Genomic DNA, 23,312 nt, shown 5'->3' with positions numbered 1-23,312 from the left:
CGTGTGGAAGCTTTTAACAAATTATTGTCTTTCTTTTGGCAATCTGACGTTCAATATTTTCTTCCTTAGGTTGACAGTAACTTTGGTAGTGCGCTAGGAAGAAATTTCTGTCCTTGAGTACGTTTAAGGAGAATTGCCCGACACCAAAAATGCACTAACCTAACAAACTCATGCATATCCCTTCAGAGTTGAGACCACACTCCACTTCGACCATACATAACATAGCTAATCAAATTATTTTATGCAATGTTTAGGAAGTACCAAATATTTTGCTCCTTGTACTCAATCTAAACATTTTGAACCCATAATTAACAAATGTACTACATGTAAAATTTCTCAAAACGTTGAACGCATCTATGATGACATCTAATCATTGTTTTTTGTATTCAATAAATATTGCCAAGTCGTAAATAATCCAAGTGCTTAGATCTCCAAAGTCGATCATATATAGCATGTAATACTTCATTTGAAGATGCATATTCACACGCTCGTGTAAAGATCTATCAAAGGATCATTCTCAAATACATTATACAAAAAAGCTTGGAATTATATGAACTAATTTACAAGCATAGATAGGTTTGATGTGTTGAATTTTGATAATGGATGTTAATTCGAGAGAGTTCACACTTTACACTTCATAGAGTTTACACCATCCCCACATGAAGTAATTAAAAAAAAAAAAAAGACATTGTGGTTTGTAAAAGGGCCCAATTCAAAATCAGGATATCTATAACTCTATATATAATCTCGCTGACGTCCTTTTGGCTAGCTAGCTTTGGTGGGCTCATGCATCTACTTGTAATCATTGACTCCATTAGATAAATTAAATCATCAAAGGGGATTCTAACTTTTATCATCAAATCCATGCATGATTTGTAACAGAGATGGGAAGTTTTTGCTTCATCTTCACTGTTGGAAAGTATACTATTTCATCTTTCTCTGCTACCCATCTGTCAGGTTTCCATTAAAAAAAGAACGGAGAAAGTATGAACGTTACTATAGGAGTTAATAATATGTTACATGTTCTCATGCACATTGTTATCGTGTACTTTAATCCGTTTCAAAATACAAGTAATATTTTTATTTGAATGTCTTAATTATGATATTAAGTGGTTGATTATATGCAAAAGAAAAACAAAACAAATTGAAAATCGATATAGTGAAGAAGTATCAAATAAAATGTCTTAAGTTGTTGTCCGAAAGAAGAAGAAATACCTATAAGTAGTAACAAGATGATGAAGAAATATTGAGATTTCAAGCCTTGAAAATTCAAGACCAGGGCATAGTCTCTGGCCACCACCAAAGGGAGAGAAAGTATTGCTACTTGCAACAATTCCTTTCTTCTGTAAATAAAAATTAAAAAGTTAGAAAGTTAAGTCCAAATTATTAATCAAGATTACAATATAATTAATGATGATGAATTGATGGTGATAATGATAGTAATGGGTTGGTAAGTAATACTGTAATCATTATTAGTGGGAAGCAATGATTGATGATAATGACCATGCATGTTTGTGCTATGCTATAATTATGGATGATGGTTTTGGTCAAAAACTATAACATGCACTTTCTAACCTCCCATCTCCAAGGATCAAAATCATATGGATTTTCATAATTTTGTTCATCCATATGAATTGATGTTAAGGATGCTAGTACACACCACCCTTTTGGTATCAAATAACCTGCAAATTAGTATATCATGCATACTCGTTACTTATTTTTCTACTATCAATAGATCGAAATAAGGTGCCACTTTGAAAGTAGTTTTCTACACGCTTTAAAACTAACCTTTAATTTCTACATCTTCAGTGGCTTGTCTCCAAATTGCATTTATGATATTTGCCATTCTTAGTGTTTCACTAATTACCTATTAGGAGCATAAACGAACATAGTTAGAATTATCAAGTACAAAAGCAAATTTGTTGCGTGAAAATTAATGTACACAATCAAAAATCAACTCACAACTCACATTTTGGGTGAACGTCAAAGACATGTAGTCAGTCCATGCATAGGAGTTCCCTGAATTAGCCTTCCGGCTCATCAATTCCATGTTCTCATCCTACTTCCCCACAAAAACAGTAATATTATAATTACAGGCAAGGCCTCATGTATAATATACTCATGTATCTTACCTTAAAATACCTTATACTTATCCAATTTGTTTGGCCCTAAGCTGATCACAATTCCACGTGTAGGAGGATCCACAAAAGGGAAAGCAAATGTTTTTTTTTTTTTTTTTTTTTTTTTTAAGGTAAGATAGAGAAATTAAAGAGATTAGAAACGTCTTCTTACAAAACCGTACCTTAATCTATCTTGTGTAGTAAAATTAAGTAAATGACATTAATTTGTTATCATAGGAAAGGAAGAACAAAGGGGTCGTGTCTTGAACAAAAAGGCCAAATGAAATTAAGTAATGAGAAGTCAAAGTTTGGTAAGTAGCTTAGCTTAGCTTCTTTGTGGCTTTATATTAGACGTGGACGGTAGGGGTTCACTGCCCATGCAATATGAATATGCCCCCAACATTTAAAACGTGATCACGACAGCTCATTGCATCCCCATTTTATTTAATGCTTACCTCCACCAACTTGTGACCGACAATATGCACTAAGTCTTCTATAAATTGCTCGTATATATAAAACACTATATAACGGGTGTATTATATACAACAATTTATCAAATCTCGAGATTACTAGGAAAATAATTCCAATAATGATAAGGTTATAGAATTAAGTAATTTAGTATTAAGCTAGAACGAAATTAAGTAGAAGTTGTTGGGAAAACCTTATACTCCACACCACATGTTAAGTCACCGAAATTAGGGTTGTCCAATTTGCATGCAAAAGTTTAATAGGAATAAACCTACAAGTGACTGAATAATAATGATTTCATGACACACTTAGCTTACCACAAGGTGTTTCAAAGCAACGGGGTTGTCACTGAGGTATTTGACGGCTAGGGTCATCACCATTGGCACCGAGTCCTCTCCCGGAACCATCATCTCGATTATATTTCCGGCGATAAAGTCCAATGGTTGACATTGATCAGCTTCACTTCGGTCATCGATATCACGTAACAATACGTCAATAGCGTCACTCCCATAGATGGTTGCACTTAAGTTGTTGGTGTCATGAGTTTTATTGCTTAACCTCTCTGTAATTATCTTTCTTATCATCTTTTGCAACCTCTCTTTGGCCTGCATGCATCAACATCAAATCTTTTAGCCAAAATAATTAAAAGAGTCTACTTTTCAAATTACAATGGTATAATGACTATAATCATATCCCATCCATCGCTTAAAAAAGTTGACACCTTAGCTTGTAGTTGCTCATGATCGAAAGTGAAAATTATGGGTGGGTCACATGTGTGAGGACATAAGCATAATTACAAAGTTATGGGGGAACCTAATTAAATTCAAAAATTAATTTAAGTACTCACATATAAAAATAATACCAAGTATAAAAGATAGTAACTTCTTTTTACTTTCTAAGGGACAAAGAGGATAGTTGCTTGAAAATTGAGAGAATGAAGACAATACTATTCTTGTTTTTGCGTGTATCCTTTATCCTTTTTTGCCTTCATTACACACACACAATTATTAACAAATATGTCTTAGAATAATGTTGTACTCGATCAGCAGAGGATATGCCTAAAATGTTAAAGGCTAAGACCAAATTGGTAATTATAAGAACTAGTAGATAGATATCATTATACCAACCAACCCTAGATGAGATGGTCCAAAACCTATTATTGTAATTAAATGATACTCTTGATATGATGTAATTAACTAACAGCATATTGGTTGATGGAATCTTATTAATTAAGCAAGAGCACATCTATTTTCAGGCTACCTAGTTAGTGTGGAGCTGAGTACCACAATGTATTAATTGTATAACCCATAGTGTGTGGATCATTAATAATAATATTTGGGGATGATACCAACTTTATATTAACTTTATATGCACTATTAATTTGTTACTTGGTACAAAAAATAAAAAAAAAAAAGTCTACCTTTAAAGATTTGTAAAGTTGTGTGCCAGGGAGCTTGATTGGCAAACAAATCAAGCCTTTGATGAATTCTTTATACTCTTTCTTGAACAATTCCATTTCTTCACCAGGACCCAGGCTCATTAGTACTTTCACCAATATCTCAAATGTAAGCTGAAATACATTCAAATTATAAGTTTTTCTCAATGAATTACTTGCAAAATATAATAAATTTCATTTTTTTTTTTTTTATAAATGCACCTGATTAGTTTGATCTTGGATGTAAACAAGGTTACTATCCTTCCATTTCTCCAAGGACATCTTAACAGAATTCTCAATGTCTCTTGTAATTTGGGCTTTCAATTCCGGGGACTTCAAAAATCTTCCGATCGACGCGTGTACTCTCTTATGGAGAGCTCCATTCATTCTCAATATAGAGGATTCACCAAATAGCTCGGTGATGGATTTTGGATAAGATGGAATGAATATGTTACCATGGTTTTGTAACACCACCTTGTTTATTTCTGGATCAGTCGACACTATTACCGGTTTCCCTAATAGATGTGTTCTGAAAACCTTTCCGTACCTTTATAATAAGAACGAAAAAAGAGAAAATATAAGTTTATACTGTATTGATATACTGGATTGTAATAGGCTTTGTAATGTTGGTTGATGTTATTTAAGTACTTCTTTTCACCAAAAAAAAATATAGAGAACACAAAAGTAATCAAAATCGTATGGCAAAATATTAAGTGTGTGTAGTCGTCGGTACATTGGAGTTTACTTTTTATTCTTTTGTGATCATGATCGCTATGACAAGATCATCTAAACAAGAATGTCTCTCCTTTGCCCTAGATTGCTATCATTGCATTAGAGTGAGAGCACATATTTTCAAGTGATCAATAAAATTATCATACATGATCCAATATACTACGAGTATTACAAAAATGCAAGATAGATTACATGCATGAATTACAAGTACGAGCAAAACAAAGAAAGTGTAGTGATATGATGTAAGTGTGAAACATGCAATGGCCCTATTATGACACAGAGGATGCCGAATGGGAGTCATTATTTTATACATTGGGAAACTCAACTACTCAAGTCAAGTCTATTAATAATGTACTGTAGCAACTAGCAAGGATATCCGAGTATAGATTTGTGTGTTTTTGTCTACAGCCTGCGGAGTAAGAGGAGGCTCCAGTTTTTTGAGTCAATTTACTGTAGTCAACAGTCTTTCCATTCTAATACTTGGCTTTATTTATTAGCCTCCTTTTCCTTCCTTTTGAAAGGTACTATACCTGGTAAAACTATTATGCACTATTGATTCTTTAAACTCCAATTGTACCCAAGACTCGTAATTTATTTTCGAGTCTCTAGATTGATCCAACCCAACCCAGCCGTTTATTGACATGTAATACAGTACTCCCTAAGTTTTTTAATATACTCGAACATGGCCTAATTACAACAAATTGAATAACTCATCACATGAAATGAATATTTTGTGATTAAACATCATCCATTCTCATAAAAAATTATAATTCTCATATTGTAACTATTGTGCTATATGTATATCTTTTTCTTCATGCATTAGTTTTGTTATGTATTGTTTTGTTTTATTGTGGTTTGCCTGAAATTATTCAAACTACTGACTAGTCAATCAACTACCATATGCTGATATACTATGCAAGAAATATATATTCCCACTAAATATATGTATACGAGTAGTAATGTTATGAATAAAAATAAAACTGCTACATTGATTAAAGAAAAGAGACAAAAAGGTTTCTTCCAGATTGACTACTGTTGCCCAGGGGGAAACTACTGCAAAACAGACCCTTATGTCTCTCTTTTTCAACATCCATACATAAATATTAATTATTAAAATAATTAATTTCATAAACAGGAAAAACAATGTTATCTTTATACACTTGTTCATTTCTGTAACTTTCCACTTCTTCCTATGTCTTCACTAGTTGTTTATTAACCCAAACATTATGAATTTCTGTAGAGGTAGACCAACATTATAAAATTCTTTAGAGATAAACCGGAAAATTCCAAATCTATGCATATAATTAGAGGCCCAACACGTCACGAGGCCTCCTAATGAGCATGAGGACGACACCGGCCGGTGGACTGCCATCAACTTGGCATAAATATAACGTGTGGACCATGTTAATTAACTAACAGACCCAGTAAGAGAGATAGCACTTCACCGCCAAACACAATCTATTGTCATCTTTAATCTTTGTAAAACCAAGTTATATTATAAATTATATGCAAATTGCAATAATCTTATATAGAGTCTAACAGTGTATTGACAAATGGTAAACTGTTGATGCATTGATTGTATGGTACAACCAAGTTACACACTAATTAGCTTCATTGATTAATTTACCATAAAATCATAAACTTCTTGTTGATTGCTAGTATGCTCTTGCATGCTACCTTGTGGACAACTTGAATATTAAGTTATTCCAATTTCCTAAGTGATGAAAAAGGAACATATAAATTCTTATACTTAATCCATGTGAGGTTATCTTGCAATAGTGTTTTTTTTTTTTTTTTTTTTTTGGAAGCAAAATCTTGCAATAGTTTATTAAAGGGTATATATAACGGTGACTCTTGTCAGATTTTAGGGTGATTCAATTCATTATTTTTTGAGATGAGCAAATTCCTGCATTAGACCTAGTTTCTAGATTTTTGGTACAGTTCAATTATAATTCAACTTCATCATTAAGTTGTAAAGAACATAACTTAACTACTTCTCTATGTATCACAATAAATTTATTAATGCAACAAAGTATCCACTTAAAGTTTTCTCTTGACGTAATGTACCAACTTTAGGGTCTACTACCCAACTGATCTACTAAGTCTAGATTAATAGAGTTAGTTTTAGGAGGATGCTAAATTTTTTTTATAAATTCAGTAAAATAATAAATAATAATGATATAAATATTGTAAGACAATGTCACCTAAATTTAATTAATTATAATATTGATTGGTTCAAAAAATAGAGATTAGAAAAGAAAAAAAATGAAAAAAGGATTGACCGACTTGTATATATGATGAGCAAACTAAAAAGGGGAATTACCTATTGTAGTGATACAGGGCACTAATGATGATAGATGACAATACTATTGGAAAAAGATGCATGAAAATGATGATGATGATCTTATGGAGCAAGAAAATATGATGCATGCCTTTCATTTTCATAAATAGGTGATCGATCACACCACTTTTTTATCGGTAGATTTTTCATTAGCAAGTAGGTGCGTTAGTTGATGTTGGTATTAAAGAATCATGATTATTAAAGGTGTTGTTTGTGGTTCTTAAAGTGTTGCTACAACTCTTGATCTCTTCTCGATCTCTGCGTTTAACATGTGTACCTACTCTTAATCATAAGCCGTTGTTGTTGTTATTATTATTAATCAATCTCTCTAGGATCTTTATTATTATTATCATCCTAACTGGCAAAAACCAACAAACCCACAAGCCAAAGAGTTACCTCAATAGCAAGCTTTATTTTATCTACTATGAGTAATATATATACACCTATAAATATCATTATTTTAATTGTTATTGGATTTATTTCAATGAATATTATTATGTTTTTATATTTTTACTAATATATAATCAAATATATATGTGATCAAAGTAAGTTTATAAACGAATGCATCTATTAAAAATTAAAAGGCGAACTTCCAAAACATAATAAAAATATGAAATCTACTCCATTTTTTATTTTATGAAAAGTTGAACGTTAAATTTTTAATGAACAATTTATGAAAAAAAATAATTAAATAAATTGGAACACTAGAATTCATAGGTATTAATGAGAAAATTTGACTTTTAATATCAAATAAAACACATGAAATAAAAACGTTTTTTTTTTAATTCTTCAATACACTTGGAGGTTGGAATATCGATCAATTATTTATATGTTTTTTTAAAAAAACATATGTAAATATTTCATTAGTACAGAATAATTGTTTAATTGTAATTTAATGAATTAATTGATGGTCTCCCGTTAAATTAAGTGTGTGATGATAAATTAATAATGATCTGATCTGACTCTTTCTATGCTAATTATTGGTAGATTAGTAGAGAGAAATTGACGGGTAGAGCGTGTTGACAAGACCTTGATAAAATGTTTGTGTTGGATGTAAGATCCACTATTCTATATTAATACAATTCCACTCGGTATTTGTTGGGCATGTCAAAAACTACACCACCCCATTTAAAAGCTTACAAGTGATGATACAAAAATTAACAAGCTTCGGATCAAACTAAGGCCTTCTCTTTTCCTATGCTAAAACGTACAATACTAATTAATTCGGAATGGATGAAGTACTAATTAATAAGTCTTAATGTTTTTTTTAAAAAAAAAATAATAAGTTGGGATAGATAACTGTTATAAATATAAGAGAGATTAATATTGGATATTTGTTGGTTGTGTTGTCGGAGTTTTAAAGACGATGTTTACGTATATACATGTATCAGCAATGAAAGCGATAATGAAAGAATTAAGGGAAGACAGAGATAAGCAGATAAACTTACAAGGATTTGCGTTTGAGCATGAAAGAAACAGGCTTGGAGGTGTAAGAAGAAGCGATGAATTCAAGAGTTTCGCCGATGAAAGGCCAACCTGAACATCCATCAGGAACCCTACTCTTGATATCTTCCATGTTTTTGTATTTCGTCTTCTTTTCGTTTAATTTCGACAGTCGTCGTAGCAGCAGCAGCAGCGGTGCGATGATGATCAGCCCCATAGCCGCTCGCCATCCCCCCATCATTTCTCTGTTGATGAATTTCTGGGTTACAAGTTTTATGAGTCAGTTTGTGTTATCATAACTTCCACTTGAGACTAGTCTTTATATTCTCTTCATTGTTCCTTTTCTTTACCTTTTTAGTACTACCTTTTTTAGCTATTCTTTTTATATATATATATATATATATATATATATATATATATATATATATATATATATATATATATATATAAATGAGGAATAATTCATTTTTAGGTAATAAAGTGAATCCTTCACAGATTAATCCAAATCGTTAGGATCCCTAGAATCGGAGGTGATGTCTACTTCACTAATCTATCATTTCTTGCTTTTTAAACAAATCTGCAAATACTACCAGTAGTATTCCACTATGGACTATGTGCTACTATAATGTACTCCGCAAATTATGAAGATTATACACAGTACATAATGTTTTGTTTGTTCCTTTTTAGTTGACACATTTTTGTTTTTTTAAGTCTGTTATGTTCCGCTTAATTTCAGTTCAGTTCAACTCCAATTAATTTAGTTCAATTTCTAATTTCTTTCTCTCATAAACAATTCATTTCAACTCTATTTAGTTCAGTTCCTAATCTCTTCTCTCATAAACAATTCATTTTAGCTCTATTCAGTTCAACCCCGATTAGTTTAGATGTTTTCAGTAAATCGAAACAGGCCCTAAGTCGCTTTCATTTAAAATCTTATGCATTTTATGCAAATTTTATCTAACATTCATTGTTTGATTTGTTTCAACTTGTAGCTTTAAAATATAACTTTTTAAATATATATTGTATGAAAAACTGTTAATAAAAATAGTGCAAATTAAAATAACTTGCAGAAACAAAGGGAGTATATTCTTTTCATCATAAACAATAATTCTTGTGCTTGTTATTAATTTAGAGATTTCATAAATTATACTCTTAGTAGCAAGGTAAAGATACACCAGCTCCTTCTTGAATTAATCACACTTGCGTAGGATCTTATGCAAAATAATAGGGGAGGGTCGGAGGGGGATCGCAGGGATGGGCCGTTTTGTTGGTGCAGTGAATGACCAAGACTTATAAATGTATTTGTCTGGAAACTCCATGACCTTATCTATACAGAATTATTAAATTAAATCATTTATACAAGATCAAATCAGCTTATACAAAAGCTAGGTTCCAATTAATAAGATATTTTATAATTCTAACATAACTCTGCCTAATATTATTCTTAGACATAAACGGAGTACATTGTACTATGTGATCGAGGACTGAATAGACAGGGTCGGCAGGATTCGAAGATGGGTGGATTGGATTTAGAATTACTGATGGCCCCTCTGGCACACCAAATAGCATCCATATGGGTCTGGTAGTCTAGTGTATACAAGTTTTTTTTAAAAGGAATAATAATGTGTACATACTACGTCGCAAACAAAATAAATGTTACATGCCTAGTATCTTTCTATTATGGAGTAATAAAGTTACAACATGTATTCAAAATAATACGTACCCTTTAATATTGTTAGATTGTTACCACTAATTGTCATTGAGATGTGGAGACATGAGAGATTAACAAGGACAGCTATTGCATAGGTGTTTTTAGTAAAATCTCGAGCTTAAAAGGTTAGACTAATGTGACAATTTCTATTAGCTGTACATTTATTAGCCTCTCTAGCATGCACAACACACCTAAGCAAAAATTGATTTTTTGACTACAATACTGTAGCTAATAACTTAGGCTGTTAGGCACCTAAAGGAATTCATATAACCAAGCCAAGTACTCCGTAGCTAAGAAAATGCAAAAAGAAGGAAACATAAACATGCAAATTGAAATACCAAATGTCTGACAATGCAGACAGTAGCTGTAATGAAGTTGAAAATCAGCATTCATTCCTACAAAGGAGAAGGAATACTCAATACTGAGAGCAGATAAAATAAATGGTATGAAAATTTGGTAGTAAAAGGATGAATGTTACAAAGATTACTAAAGGAAAAAAACAAAAGGCAGCAATATCAACATCTGCTGAGAGCATCAAGTGACTGGAGCAATACTATTCTCCTAGTAAGCCCATAGACCCCTGCAAACTATAGGCTACTATTACACCTTTTTATTTACATTTAATAATTCTCCTTTTAATTGCACAATCTTATTCTTATTTACTACTACGAGTACTACCAAGTAGGAGTGCTACAAATACAATGTACAGGGCTAGTGCTTCCACTCATTTGGCCAAACATTCTTAATTGTGCGTAATTATTCATGCATTCTTCCTTTTAACTTCTAGCCTATTGCCTACATCTTACAAGTCAACTTCTTCTTTATTTATTTATTTATTTATTTAATGGGTAGATAAGGATGTAAGCTGAAGGACCTTACCAAAATGAAACATCTTACAAGTAGAAATAAGGAATATTCTCATATAGCAACAATTAAATAGAACTCCAAGGTAGGCTTATGGTTAGAGTATGAAAACAAGCTACTCCGTATGTATCAGCACTGATTCGAACCGTGTCATGTTTAGGTATAGTGTGACCAACTTCCAACAAGGCAACAAGGAGACTAGTTTTTGGTTTGGATCAGCTCTAAATTAGTTTCAAGTCTAGTTATTGGGTACGAGTCTGGTCTACTTTTTAAGTTTATTTCCGGAATGTAGCCCACTATCTTCTGCCATAATGGATGATGGTGTAAATAGATGCGTGTAGTACTGTACTAGCAGCTACCAATAGAATTGTCTTTGATAATACCAGAAAAAGACTGGTTTGTGAGGAGACTGTTCCTACTTCCTACATAGGATGGAAATTGCAAATTGTCCACTTCCACTGGTTCAACTTCAACAAAGACATTACCTTCTAAACTTGTATCTTCTGGAATTGCCTTTAACGAGGAATATAGATATGCACCAAATTAAGAATACACCAAATCTTTTACAAAACAAAAGTAACATCAAGCACCAAAGCAACATTGTGTTTTTTCCGTGGAAGTGTTGGAATATAATTTTACTACTATTTTTTTTGCTATGTGGTCAATGTACTTTAAAATTAAGCATTCTATAGAAGAACAGAGTACAATAATTTTATAAATATCTAATCAAGGCTTGCATAAGTAATAAAGAATTAAAAAACAAACATGCACCTAATAGAACATCAACAATTTTATATGATGATTAAGGGTGAATTTGAGTCACCTGAAATCTTCTGAACTTTATAGAGCTTGATCGAACCTGATTGAAACTTATTTGAAGATATAGTGTCTATCAACCAACATAATAGGAGCAACTGAGCAAGGGAGTTTGTGTCATTCATCATTCACTTGATACAAAGGAGGCTTCACCGTTCATGTTTCTTCCAATTTCCAACTTCTGACTTCTGAGTTTCAACTTTGTCTCAAGAAATAATAGTCAAAGCTCAAGGGTACACCAATAATTCTGTACAAAATACAAGCAGCAGATCATTGTCATCCCCCATTAAGGGAGAACCGTCCTGCTTATCCTACATGTTTCCATCACAAGACAAGCATCGGTTTACATATTCTTCCTTAATGAAATCAGTGTTCATGGCAGATTGATTGGCAGAACAAGTGAAGCAGTGGGGAGACAAATAAAAAATGGTTAAAGTTTCACTATATTTAACCAAAATTCCCTAGTACAAAAGGGCAATTTATGAGTATAAATTACATATTGTAAGCATAAACCTTATCATGATCTACCAGCACAAACCATGGCTTCTTCCTCCGCAACCTTGTAGAAAGAGCTCAGTTTGGTTATTGCAAGAGCTTCCCCAAATAGGGTTGCTCTCGTGGATCTCGATATTTTGACTTCTACAAAGTCACCAACTCTAGGATTTCGCTTATTCTCATCTTGGCTATCTCTATTACATAATGGCGTAATTGGAAGTATAACTCTATGGCCCTTGTCACTCTTACCAAACAGCTCTGTTTCAGGAGCTCTTCGATTGGGGCCTTCAACCAACACGAGCTGAATTGTACCAACCTGAGAATCATACCTCTTACCGGTACTCTCACGAAAGGTCTCTATCATTTCTGTCAGCCTCCTTTGCTTGACATCTTCAGGGACATCATCAGTATAATTCCTATGGGCATGAGTTTTCTCCCTCATGCTGTAGGCAAACATGTATGCCATATCGTAGCCAACAGCCTTGATGAGGCTAACTGTATCTCTAAATGCCTCCTCTGTTTCCCCACAAAAGCCTGCAAAAATTGGCAGATATAAATTAATAAATACACATGGTTTACAAAACATTAAACAAAAGTTTGATGATTGAATGTGTAAAATTCCATTTTGTCTAATCATTTCTATAGGAAAATCACGAGATAGAGACTCCCTCTACTAGTAATTAATAGTCAGTCGCATATACTATGTTAGGATTCCAAAAAAAAAAAAGGGTCTTCCCTAGTATAGTAATGGTTTGATGATTAAGTAATGGAGACAAGATGGAAATAACATGACTACTAAGTGGGGTATATTTATAAAACATATCCATAATTATCAAAGGTTGAGTAAAATGCGACTATTCTGGATAGAAAGAGTAGTTAACACTATCTAATTTTCAAGATAAGCGTTTGCAGGAAAGACAATTGACAGCATGAGACTTCTGAATTGGGAATCAACACGTCAACAACTACTTGTGACACAGTTGTTTATTAAACAAGATCAAGCACCAAAAAATATATATTTGAATATCGGAGGAAACTGAGCTGGCTATACCAGAGAGTCGGATAAGCTTTCCAAGATAGATCTGCAAAGAAAGGAATCCACAAGGCACATGCATGAATTGTATTTAGGAACACAAATAATATAGGAGAAAAGTAATTCCTGTAAAATTATACACAATTTATAGGTACCAAAGTTGAAAAGAGGTCATCAAGTAAAATAATAGATATCCATTTCTCATCTCTGTGGTTATACTACTGTAATGTAACCTAAAAATTGGATATATTTGCAGCACAGTATCCTTACCACATATAAAATCACTTGTCAGTGCAACATCTGGAATTATCCTGCGAATTTTCTGTACAAGTTCCAAGTAAGCCTCTCGAGTATAGCCCCGCCGCATTCTTTGAAGTACTTCACTATTTCCAGATTGAGCAGGTAAATGTACGCTTTTGCAGATATTATATCTATCTCGCATAAGATACAGCAGATCGTCAGGAAAATCTTTGGGGTGTGGAGATGTGTATCTGAACCGCATATCAGGGAATTCAGTGGAAAGCCTATCCAATAAGTCAGCAAAGCGCAGGCCCGTTGTTTTCACCTTGCACATACTCGAAAAGCCTTCACTGAGTTCCCAATTGTTTCCAGGTTCAACATCCTTTTCAACTCCAGATGCGTCATTATAGCTATTCACATTTTGCCCAAGGAGTGTTACTTCTTTAACCCCTTCCTTCCAAAGCTCTTCCACCTCTCTAACAATTGAATCTACAGGACGTGAGCGCTCCCTACCTCTTGTGAATGGAACAATGCAAAATGAGCACATATTGTTGCAACCTCTCATAACAGAGACAAAAGCACTTATGGAATTCTTTGAAACTCGGACTGGACTTATGTCAGCATAAGTTTCTTCAAGAGATAGAAGAGTGTTTATCCCTTTTTGACCATAATCTACCTCCTCAAGTAACCGTGGAAGGTCTCTATAAGCATCAGGTCCACATACGACGTCCACCATCTTATCTGCATCTAGTATCTTATCCTTTAATCTCTCAGCCATGCATCCCAAAACCACAACTTTAGGAGGGCGGACAGACTTTGACCTCCCTTGGGCAACATTGGTTTTCCAATTCCTCTTCAGAAACCAAAAGTAGTTGAGACGCTGCCATACTTTCTGTTCTGCATTGTCCCTAATTGCACAAGTATTGATAAAGATGACCTCTGCACTCTCAGGAGCCTCAACCATTTCATTATACCCAGCATTCTTCATGATAGCCAATACAATTTCCATGTCATTGACATTCATCTGACAGCCATATGTCTCATGATAAACACGGCCTTTTTGAGGAGCCTCAGAAACTTCCAAAGTGCTACACAAACATCAATGAAAGCAAGAAGGAAAGGTCATCTTAGAAACCATGCGATATTAAAAGACATACAATTCCCTACAAAATGTAGACCCAAAGAAAGTGTGTAGTTTGTAATGGACTATTGGAGTTCAAATGAAGTATAGAAGTGATTCGTCGAGGTTCAAATAATAATAAATCGTATCCCCGCCATCCAAAAACGATTGTCCACATTTAAAGCTTGCGGCAATATGTAAATTGCAAAGTTGAAGGTGGGAAATCCTTTTCTTGGTATAGGAAGTTAAATGTGATTAGAATGCATTGCACTATAAGATGTTGCACTAAATCATTGATCCATAAATGAGACTCTGCAGCTTAAGCGCAAGCTTCTACAATTCCACAAGCATTTATCCATTTTCTTAATTAACAAAAACATACAACAAACAATTAAATAAATCTTCAGCTTCTCTCAGGGTCGTATATCAAAAAAAAAATCTTATTATACAGAAAAAGGTTTCCCCTTTTTAAAATAATTCAAGTAATTAGCAAAAACGAAATTTAGGGTTTAACATGGACTTGCAAAAAAGTCTACAAAAATCCAATTGAACTAAACTATCATAAATTATAGTGTAATTAGGGCCAGAAAACAATGGATGAGGAGATCAACCTAATCTCTAAATCTTCACTGACAGGAAAAATTCATACAATTAAGCAAATCATAACAATAACGACAAAGAAGAAGTGAGATAAATAAAAAAAAAAAAAAAAAAAAACTTACTCAGGAAGAATCTCAGTAGGAGAGAGAGAAGCACGAGGCATGAAATGTCGGAGATTTAGGGCATCAGGAAGATTGGAGAAGTTTCTAGAAAGAGAAAGGTTGAAGGCAGGGATGGTGGTGGCCCACTTGGTAGTGGGAGAGTGGCAGAAGTGGGAGGGGAGACGGGAGAGAGAAAAGGAGGCGCATCGTCGGTGGAGATGAATACAGAGGGAGTAAGGAGGGCGGTTAACAATTGACGACAACGATGTTGTCAACGAACAAGACGACGCCATTGATGGGTGTCTGCAAAGAGCTTCTCAGACTGTGGAGCGCGGCTTTTGCATTTCTTTCCCGTCCTCAAATTGGATAGACTTGCTGCGGCCCAGAAAATACAAGTTCATCTTTATGACGTGCATAACAACCATATTATGTTGCGTTTGGTTCGGAGAATATAGGTTTGTGTTTAGATTTATATAATACTTATGTTTGGTTGTAAAATTATTATGAATTATAAAGCCATATTTCAAACCCATGAAATATATGGTTTAGAAACCTTAAGGGAAAAGTAGGTTTGGCTAATTTCATTCTCTTAGGTATGAAATAGAAGGAAAAATGTGATGAAAGATTTCATTCAGAATTAAACCAAACACATGGTATTAAGTATCAAGTTCCAACGTGATACCATTTTAACTCCATTCTTGATTTCAAACCTATATCACTCTGCGAACCAAACATCCTCTTAAAAGGTATATCGAAAATATTTCCAGTTTAAAAAGGGGTAACACTGTAATTTAATTTTGACTATTTGAATATACCGACACATAAACGAAAACATAGTTGGCTTCACGAAGAAACTATTAAATTATTAATGGAGGAGGAAATTCGACAAAATTTCAATAAATGGTGAAATTGAAGCTCGAGGGCAAGGAAAATGCATGATAACACTCATCCCCTTTGATTTGACCGTGCCCTCGATTTCTCTCTTTTTCATAGGATTTTTCGTTTAATTTGGCAATGTGTGTAAACTTGAATTGATAAAACTGCATTGAATAATTGAAACATCTAGTTGTTCTCCACTCTCAAACATTTAAGAAAAGTAGGTTGAAATAAATTAAAACTTGAATCATTAAAACCAAATAATTACTTAAAACTATCAAATTTACTTACCTACTTCCTCCGTGTTTTAATAAGTGTTACACTTACCAAACGTGGCCATATTTTAATAAGGCCTTGTTTAGTTCACCTTATTTTTACTTATTTCAGAAAAAAATAAGTTCAGATCAGATCAAATCAGGAAAAATAAGTTTAGATCAGGTCAGATCAGAAAAAAAAAAAAAAAGTTCAGATCAGATCATGTCAGAAAAAATAAGTTCAGATCAGATCAGATCAGATCAGAAAAAATAAGTTCAGATCAGATAAGTTCAAATTAAATACAAATTATTATTATTATTATTATTATTATTATTATTACATATTATTACTATTACTATTACTATTACTATTACTATTACTATTACTATTACTATTACTATTACTATTATTGTTCAAACAATAAACGATAATAATTAAATTTTCATTATAAGCTCCAAATCATAAACGTTTACAAATATAATTTCCATCATAAGAAGTTCCATATTTCATTCGCTATATTAAGTTGTACTTCGTTCATTAGGCCTTACGATTCTCGTTAAACATATCATAATCTGCTCTTGGTTCGATTTCTATACCACTATCAATGGGTATATCCAACTCATGTAATCGAATAAAATTGTGAAGTGTGAATGCAGCAACCATAATCACCAATTGATGTTTGGTGTCCATATTTGACATCATTGTGAGTATTTTCCATTGAGATTTGAATTGTCCAAAACATCTCAAATCATTCCAATGATTTGTTACTAGTTTGATATTGAATTGATTTCCACATTTTACGATCAAAGTACTCACTATTCTATCCCAATTAAGCTTTAAATATCTAAATTCTTTCATCTCCAAGCATATGTTTAACAATATCTCCGTACATTCTTCAGACCATGCTACCCAACCAGCCATTACACTATGATAAAGAACACTTTGGAATCAATATTCCATGCATAAATTATAGACGTTAATGTTGAATTGGCACCAGGATTATAATCAAAAGGATTCTTTTGAAATGAATGAACTGAAGATAAAATATTAATTGTGCTTTACATTTTCATTGATATTACTTGCATTAGGTCAAATGTAAAATTCATGAAACAAATAAATGTATATTTTCCTACATTATCTAAAAAAACAATGGACAAATGATAAAATTAATGACATAGAGTGTTGAAGTATTTACCTATGACGGAGATAAAAGACAAACAACCTATTGAACAAATGAATAAAAAAATATTTTAGGAGATTGATTTAGAGTGTGAAAATTATGACACTAAGATGTTGTTTTATATAGGAAATCCCCTAATCATTTGCCCCTCACAGGTGGCACGTGACTGGTCACGTGTCGCCTGTGACAGGTGTCGCACGGTGACAGGCGACGGCCTGTTACAGGTGTCATCTTGCAAACGGCCGAGAGATTTTCCCGCCCACATTTTGAATTTGGAAGCGACCCTTCGCCTTCTCACTTTGCCTATAAAAGGAAGTGCTGACTTCGGTCATTTTCACATTTGAGAACTTTGCGAGAACATTCGGACCCCTGAACTTGCTCTGACATTTCGGACTTTTTCTGCCTACCGCCTGTTCTGACAAGCCGACTGACCCGAACTTCCAGGACTTCATCAACCGTCACTCGTTCAGGTAACTCAGTTCTCTTACTCTTAATTTTCTTTTTATTTTCTGAAATGGCACCATGGAAGCACACGACACGACCTAAGTTAGTGATCAGCCGGTCACCGGGGACGGCTGAATCTAGGACTAGGAGTGCCGCCTGCCCTTTTCTGGACCCATCTTTGCCCTTTATACAAAGTCCGACTGTATCTGTGTCTATGCAGAACGTGATGGCCAGAACAAAAAAGACTGCTATGATATCAAACTCAGACGGCTCCTCCCAAAGGGTGCTCCTTAGTGAAACATCTGACCAGGCGCCAGATGTAGAACGAGGCGACTGTCAAGCAGACAGTTCTGAGAGAGGGGCCAAGGTGTTCCCTTCCCATCTTACCGTTGACATGTCTAATTTTCCTTCTGCTCCTTCTAAGGGAGAGGAGGCGGGCCCCTCTAGGAGAGGGGAGGAGTCGTCCTCCTCGGACTCGTCAGAGGACGAGTCTGAGTCCAGCTCTTCTGGACACAGTTCTCCAGGCTCAGAAGAAAAACATAGCCGCCTACAAGAGGCGAGACTTTCTCATGCAGTTGAGAAAGGGGACAATTGGGCGGAGCCATCCGCCTCTTACAGAGAGGAAAACGCCCCCTACTACTGCAGGGTACCCCGGGGCCGGATTGCAACCATGCAAGACAACGTGGCGAGCTTTATTGCTAACCACAAAATGGGCCCGGAATTTTTACTGTTTGTGCCGGATCCAGAAGACACTGTCGTCTGGCCGGCTGGTACCAGCTATGGTGACGGCTGCTTTGGCTGCTATGTGGCGGCCATCAAAGCTGGACTGCGCTTCCCATTACATCCGGCTGTTCAGCGGATTTTAGATGGGTATGATCTGGGGTTATGGCAGTTAGCCCCCAACTCTTGGGTAAACGTACTCGGCTATGTGGCCGGGTGCGAAATGAACGGGGTGGAGCCAAGCTTTGAGGCTTTCGCCCACATGAACTATCTCAGCCGGACCCCTAAGTCGGGAGGTACCGGCTGGTATCAATTAACAAGCCATAGGGGTTACCTCATGACGAGAGGTAAGGCGAACAAATGGAAGGATTGGCGGAACACCTTCCTTATTATCGAGGGTTCAGACACGGAGCTGAACAAACGCTTTAACAAGTGGAATAGGGATCCGCCTCTTCTCGCAGGCGGCCGCAGCATGCCGCCTGTTCCCCCAAAGGCTAAAAAAGAGATCCTAGACAAAGGACTCTTCAAAGTAGAGACTAGGGTGAACTCTACTTCAGGGGTACGAGAGCAAGTACCCCTAAACTGCGTCCCGAGCTTCAAGTGGCTCTATGACGAGTACTTTTTGGCCGCCTGTGGCCTCAGCAGTCGGTGCTCTAGAGGTAGCCGGCCTGACAAATACTCTGTTTTTTTCACGCCTTGTTTACTTGGGATTTTTACTAACTTTGCTGTTTATTTCTTGCAGCTGACGCCATGAGTAAAATAACAGCATCCAAGACTGCAGCGGCCATATTGCGGGCCTCGCTCATGAAACAGTCGTATGCCGACTCCCCTAACAAGGAGGTACCCTTGGTTAGCTTCGAAAACTCTTCCTCTTTTAGTTGTCTTATGCATATACTAACTCTTTTTGTTTTCAGTCTGGTACTCCAAGGGCTTCTTCCTCGCAACAGCCGGACCCCAAGGCCCGGAGGACGACTGTTGCAAGCTCTCCTGGGTCTTCCAGGAAAACAGTGGCGGCTGAGAAGCAACCGGCCACTTCTTCAAAAACCCAGGCGGGGCCGCCTAGATGTATGGACCCTCACTTGTAAAAAACTCACCCTTGCTTCCTTCTTGACTAGGTCTAACTTGTTTTTTCCTTTCGCTTAATGCAGCCGGCCCCCAGGGACTTGACTTGGTTGAGGTAGCCAAGTCTATGGTTAAAGTAGTTCCTCCATCTGACAGGGAGGCGGTCAGGGGTGCCGGCACCCTTGACCTTGATGGAATTTCAGGGGTCCTTGCTGAGGTATACTTAGCATTTTTTTGAGCTTTTGAGTTCCGGGACGCCTGTTATCCTTTTTGTTTGGAAACTGACGCCTGTTTTTCTTTGTACTTAGGCCCTGCTCCGAGTCAACAGCCTTCGCAAGCCGATTGATCGGAAAAACAAAGAGGTAAAGGCCGCAAAGGCTATGGCCGCCTCCAGCTGTGATAAGGCAATGTTTCAAATTGCCCAAAATGAAGTACTGACCATTGATCTTCTTTATTATCAGGCGCAGGCTACCGCCGCTGTTCGGGCTCAGTTAGAGGCGGCCCAAAAGAAGGTTGACGAGCTGGAGGGGACCGTCACCAACCTTAAGGCCGAGCTGAAACCTCTTCGCCAAAAAATGCACTCTTACGAAGCCATGGAGAAATCTTTGGCCAACGTAAAAGAACGCCTGGTGAATCAAGAGAAGAGTCTTACCCAAGAGCTCTCGGATAAGGCCGAGCAAGAGAAACAAGAGCTCGTCCGGGAGATGGTGGAAGACTCCGCTCAAATCCAGCGCATGACCTGGGAACGACTGTTCCCCAGTGCCGACTTTGCCTCATGGGAAAGAACGTACCGCCAGTGTTCGGAAATATATAATCAACAGATCCTGGCGGCTGCTGAAGAAGAGGCGTTGGACGGTGCGTTGGAGGAGGAAGAGCCGGTTGTGGCGCTTGTGCCACTTGGGGGTAAGGCATCAAAAGAGGGTGCAGCTAAGGCCGAGTCCAGTAAGAAGAGTGCTGACCAGGCGGCAGCTGCTGATACTGAACTGCCCCCTTCTTAAGCTTTAAGTATTTTTTCTTTTCACGGCCTGCGTGCCGTTTGCTTTGTAATTACCCGGCCAGGGGGCCGGGGTTTTGAATATTCTGCTGGTCTTTTATGGCCAGCTCATTTTTAATCAAATTTTTGTTTTGGTTCAAATTTGTCTAAGTATTTTTAATTTGTTCACTAGACCGACTGTTGTGTATGGCCGAACATTAAGACAGGTACAAATAGTAAGTATGCCGCCTATGCCCCTGGACGACTGGTTGTCTGTTTCCAGGATAGATGATCAGTCGGCCATTTATTCAATCGGTATTCGAACTCTTTATTCAATTTGTCTGACCAAGTAAATAGAATTACCTAGTCGCCAAGGAATTAAGTAGGAAAACAAGCGGCGGGTACCGGTTGTTTCCCTTTATTGCCAATGTTGGCTATTAACTCGTAATTTGTTAACCTAGCAAGAGTATTGGTTGAGAGCCTTTGTTTATTAAAAACAAGTGGACGACTCATACCTTTTAGGCTCCATACTAAGTTTGAGTGACTATTAAGTTAACATAGGAGTTACTTAGTCTTCGTCACAATCTTGATTGAGTAGTAGAGGTACCAGGCGGCGGAGGCCGGCTAGACCCCTTGATTCGCCAATGTTTGTTGGCTATTAACCCAATAGGTTATCCAGTAGGAATAGGGGTTCGAGTGCCCTTGTTTGTTTAAAACAGGCGGACGACTCAAACTTTTTAGATTCCATACCAAATTTGAAGGAGTGACTATGAGTTAACTTTGGAGTTACTCAGTCGCCGTCACTTTTGTTTGAGAAGTAGAGGTACCAGGCGGCGTAGGCCGGCTAGACCCCTTGATTCGCCAATGTTTGTTGGCTATTAACTCAAAGGTACCCCCTGCATTTATCCCAAGTAATACAGGCGGTCATCTGACTAAGATGTCAACTGCTACCACTGGTTTGGTTAGTGATAGAGTTATCCTTGTCTCAAAAACGGCTACGTGGTTGTCCTTGGGGACAGTCGTATAGGTGCCGTGTAATTAGTTTATAGAACAATGTTCCACCCAAAAGGGAGCTGCTCTCTGCGACGAATTTCATCCGGAGGGATGCCGTCGGACGCCTGCTATGATGTTGGGACAGGTCGAATTAGTTTTGTAGATTTGATCAGTTGGCTTGGCGCCTGGTCTGATCATTCGGCCGGTGGCCTTGGTAAGTTCTTGGTGAACGTAGGTGCTAAGTAAAAGAAGGGTAGCCGCCTGTTAGGCACAGGGTCGGCCAGGCCCTAATCTTTTTAGCTAAGTATTGTGAGTAAAATACTCAATGGAGAGTAGCCGACTGTAAAGGTACAGACGGCATGCCCCTCTTTTCAGGAAGTGAGTCTAATGCCAGGCGCATGGCTTCCCAGTTTGCCTCTTCGTCATATAGCATTACTCGAAGAGTCGGCTCGTAGTGTTCTATTGGAAGAACAGCTTCCGCACCATAAGTTAGGAGGAATGGAGTTTCTCCAGTCGCCCCTTTTTCAGTCGTCCTAATGGCCCAGAGAACATGTGGTAGTTCATCCGCCCATAGGCCGCCTGCTCGTTCAATCTTTTTCTTGAGACCGTCTGAGATGATTTTATTAAAGGCTTCTACCTGGCCGTTTGCTTGTGGACGGCCGACAGATGCAAAGTAGTGTGCAATTCCTTGGTCTCCCAACCAGCTTTTGAGAACAGGCGTCTCAAATTGGGGACCATTATCAAAAACCATAGACATGGGAACCCCGAACCGAGTGATGACGTTTTTCCAAATGAATGAAATTACATCTTTCGTCTTGATTCCCTTTACAGCCTCCGCCTCTACCCATTTAGTGAAGTAGTCAACGGCAACTAGTATATACCTTCTGCCGCCTGTAGCAGGCGTATATTGACCCAGAATGTCCATGCCCCACTTAGCAAACGGTAGTGGGCTGTGAATGGTAGTGAGGTCAGTAGCCGGACGGTGAATTAGTTTGCCAAACCTTTGGCACTTGTCACATTTTTTCACCATCTCCATTGCATCTGCTTCCAAAGTAGGCCAAAAGTAGCCCTGCCGCCTTGCCCTTTGAGCAAGCGTCCTACCACCTATATGGGAAGCACAGAAACCAGAGTGAAGATCATCTAGTATCTCTCGTCCCTTTTCAGGAGTAACACACTTTAAGAAGGGTTGAAGGTACCCCATCTTGTGAAGTTCTCCCTGTATCATTTCAAAACAGGAGGCTCGTTTTTTCAGTGCTGCCGCCTGTTGAGGATCATCCGGCAGTGTACCGT

The 23,312-nt window shown here is 36.7% G+C and overlaps 2 protein-coding genes across 2 annotated transcripts; both read right to left on the bottom strand.

Moving 5' to 3' along the window:
* Positions 1-573: 573 nt before the first annotated feature.
* LOC110682556 (3-epi-6-deoxocathasterone 23-monooxygenase-like) lies at positions 574-8,904 on the bottom strand. The gene is made up of 9 exons (XM_021858911.1): positions 8,545-8,904; positions 4,246-4,570; positions 4,009-4,158; positions 2,906-3,193; positions 1,970-2,059; positions 1,789-1,867; positions 1,576-1,682; positions 1,216-1,343; positions 574-950 (listed from the first exon to the last, which is right to left on the bottom strand). Exons 1-9 carry the CDS (start codon positions 8,778-8,780, stop codon positions 857-859), a joined length of 1,497 nt encoding a protein of 498 aa, XP_021714603.1. The 5' UTR covers positions 8,781-8,904; the 3' UTR covers positions 574-856.
* Positions 8,905-12,268: 3,364 nt separating this feature from the next.
* LOC110682555 (CDK5RAP1-like protein) lies at positions 12,269-15,956 on the bottom strand. Its single transcript, XM_021858910.1, has 3 exons — positions 15,541-15,956; positions 13,729-14,786; positions 12,269-12,959 (listed from the first exon to the last, which is right to left on the bottom strand). Exons 1-3 carry the CDS (start codon positions 15,810-15,812, stop codon positions 12,448-12,450), a joined length of 1,842 nt encoding a protein of 613 aa, XP_021714602.1. The 5' UTR covers positions 15,813-15,956; the 3' UTR covers positions 12,269-12,447.
* Positions 15,957-23,312: the final 7,356 nt, after the last annotated feature.

The sequence above is a fragment of the Chenopodium quinoa genome, unplaced genomic scaffold, assembly GCF_001683475.1.
Source record: "Chenopodium quinoa cultivar QQ74 unplaced genomic scaffold, ASM168347v1, whole genome shotgun sequence".
Classification (NCBI taxonomy): domain Eukaryota; kingdom Viridiplantae; phylum Streptophyta; class Magnoliopsida; order Caryophyllales; family Amaranthaceae; genus Chenopodium; species Chenopodium quinoa.
The sequence above is the reverse complement of the archived record's forward strand: the minus strand, read 5'-3'. Positions and strand labels throughout refer to the sequence as shown.